General features: G+C 42.0%; 3 protein-coding genes across 4 annotated transcripts in view; all 3 read left to right on the top strand.

Moving 5' to 3' along the window:
• LOC134191176 (uncharacterized) overlaps positions 1 to 158 on the top strand; it is a 7,816-nt gene extending 7,658 nt beyond the window's left edge. For both annotated transcript variants that reach the window (XM_062659759.1, XM_062659758.1), the window contains one exon: positions 61 to 158. In XM_062659759.1, coding sequence (XP_062515743.1) covers positions 61 to 105 — 45 coding nt within the window. In that variant the 3' untranslated portion in view covers positions 106 to 158. The remainder of the gene's footprint in view (positions 1 to 60) is intronic.
• Positions 159 to 410: 252 nt separating this feature from the next.
• On the top strand, positions 411 to 815 carry LOC134191420 (uncharacterized). The gene has a single exon (XM_062660036.1). The coding sequence runs from the start codon at positions 411 to 413 to the stop codon at positions 813 to 815; it is 405 nt and encodes a 134-aa protein (XP_062516020.1).
• A 178-nt stretch (positions 816 to 993) lies between these two features.
• Positions 994 to 2,500, top strand: part of LOC134191419 (procollagen galactosyltransferase 1-like) — an 8,066-nt gene continuing 6,559 nt past the window's right edge. Inside the window, exons 1-2 of the mRNA XM_062660035.1 lie at positions 994 to 1,085; positions 1,180 to 1,315. Of these exons, the coding sequence (XP_062516019.1) occupies positions 995 to 1,085; positions 1,180 to 1,315 (227 nt within the window). The 5' untranslated portion in view covers position 994. The remainder of the gene's footprint in view (positions 1,086 to 1,179; positions 1,316 to 2,500) is intronic.

Raw genomic sequence — 2,500 nt, 5'->3', positions numbered from 1 at the left:
ACAAGAACCGCATCTCGGTCTAATGCTCGGTCTTGTGTATGTTGTTGCCATCGATTCCAGTCGCTCAACATGCTGGAACGATTCCTCACCGATCGGCTCTTCTAAGTCACTTATGAACTCAACGCTTGAATTAATTCACACACTTGCTTAAGCAAGCACACTTTGTTTCTTGTATTTTTTAGAGGCGTGTCACTATTAGCCTCGACCTCCCAGACCCGTGTAGCGCCGATTCACGGGTCTGGGAGGCCGAGGCTATGTCACTATACGGTTTAGTCTCTTGCACAGCCTCCGTAACGCGCGGAGAGGGGCTGCGTTAAGAGGGGTTGTGCAAGAGCTTACACCCGTACCAATGGGCGTGACTGCCCTTTGTGGGCGTGTCACGCATGCGCTAAAATTCTTCTGTCTCGGTAATGGTGTCGTTAATTGTGACTCCCGAGTTCGACCCCGACGAGGAGACGTCGCCGTGTGCGCCTCCGCCGAGCCCCGAATGCTTCCTGCGACACGACACGGTCGCAGCAGTCTGCAGCGAGTCGCTCGCGACGCCTCTGGCCGATCGGAATTCCTCACTGCCATGTGCAAACGACGAGAAGCTGATTGGACTGATGCTACTGCAGCAAAAGGAAGAAAAGATGGAAGTCGACCCGCCGGCGGCTGGTTCGCCCAAACGGCGGTCGTGCGTGAAGCGTAAGAAGGACTGTGACTCGCGCGATGGACGCGACGTCGCTCAGGATTGGGGCAAGAAGTTGAGGTCGGATGGTCATCATCAGGCTACGCCTGTCGTGCCGTTTTATTTGTCGACTGACTCGTGGCGGTGACCGGTCGGTTTCAGTCAAATGTAGATATCACGTGACTTATGAGAGATTTATTTAGAGCGTATTGTAGAGGATTTGTTGTCGAAGATAAGACTAAATTGTATCTTATCGTGGTGCAACGTCTGTCCCGCGTTTTCAGAATATCTTGTTTCAGTAGAGAGTAGATAACTTGGAGGTGATGAATGAAGCCTCGCGTCCGGTTCGTTGTGCGCGCGGCTTGGAATCCCGACTTTCATTCAGCATTGAACACTGGAAAATCGACTGCACTTGTAGGTCTTCCTGCTGATATCAATTCACGTTGCAATGGCTATAGTTGTGTTGGTTTTTGTTGTTTACACGATACTGCCGTCCGTTCTCACAACTACAGAGGAGTTGCATCGGACAACGGCACGGAAACCGACCGTTCTGGCCGTCTTTCTGGCAAGAAACAAGGCTCACACGCTGCCCTACTTTCTTGGCTACTTTGAACGTTTGCGATATCCGAAAGAGCGAATCTCAATATGGTGAGACTGAAGAAATGTATACACAACATCAGCTCTGTGTCATCTTCAGACAGTTTATTTTATATTAATTTACACACACACACACACACACACACACACACACACACACACACACACACACACACACACACACACACACACACACACACACACACATATATATTTTTTTGACTGACATCCATATATTTGTATATAATACAGATAACACAAATAACACATATCTGCCCTAAGGACGGAAGCACAAAGAGTCTAAGTCATAATAATTAGGTAGATAGTCACTAAGTAGTCTTGAGTTATACTGCCATAAACGAACAGATAACTGTTCATGAAATTGCCTGGAAGCTTGGCCCAGAGACAAGCCAGATGATAGAAGAGACTTCTTTACAATTGATCTCAACACCTCCAGACTATGTGCAGCCTTTATATATATATATATATATATATATATATTTTTTTTTTTTTTTTTTTTTTTATATACATATAGTTTATTCAAATATAAATAATAGCTACCCCTCCACTAGAGGGGCCTCACAACGAAGAACAAACAGAGTAGTCTATATATATATATATATATATATATATATATATATATATATATATATATATCAATACAACCAATCTACAATACAGGCAAATCCCATAAACTATATATATATATATATATACAATATATTATATTTTCAATGGCATGCCTAATGCATGCCTACGCATAAACATTTAACTATTTCCAACAACTAATTAATATTTATTTCAATAATATAAATAATTTTAATATTTATTATTATATTAATTAATAGTATCTGCATCTCTCAGTGATTGAGTGCATGCAGGTCGCCGTTCAGACAGCAGCCCGTAATTGCCTGCAGTAGACTAGGAACTTAGGATGAAGTCGAGACATTGAGTTTGATGTGATAGTGTAAATAGTCTTGACTTGGTACAGCAACGGCGCAAGCAGGCCTAAATTTTGGGGGGTTTAATTGATATTAATTATATATATTGATATCAATTTAAAGTAACGTTTAATCTAATTAAATAAAATTTAAATTAATTAACAGGAGAACAACCCCTCACATCCGCAACTACCAACACCAAACAAACGTCAGAGATATACCGAGGACATTTAGGAAAACAGAAAAAAACAGAATCTAGTTTTTGCTAACACTGAATGTCACACCTTTCTGGTTT

Source organism: Corticium candelabrum, chromosome 15, assembly GCF_963422355.1.
Source record: "Corticium candelabrum chromosome 15, ooCorCand1.1, whole genome shotgun sequence".
Taxonomy (NCBI): Eukaryota; Metazoa; Porifera; class Homoscleromorpha; order Homosclerophorida; family Plakinidae; genus Corticium; species Corticium candelabrum.
The sequence above is the reverse complement of the archived record's forward strand: the minus strand, read 5'-3'. Positions and strand labels throughout refer to the sequence as shown.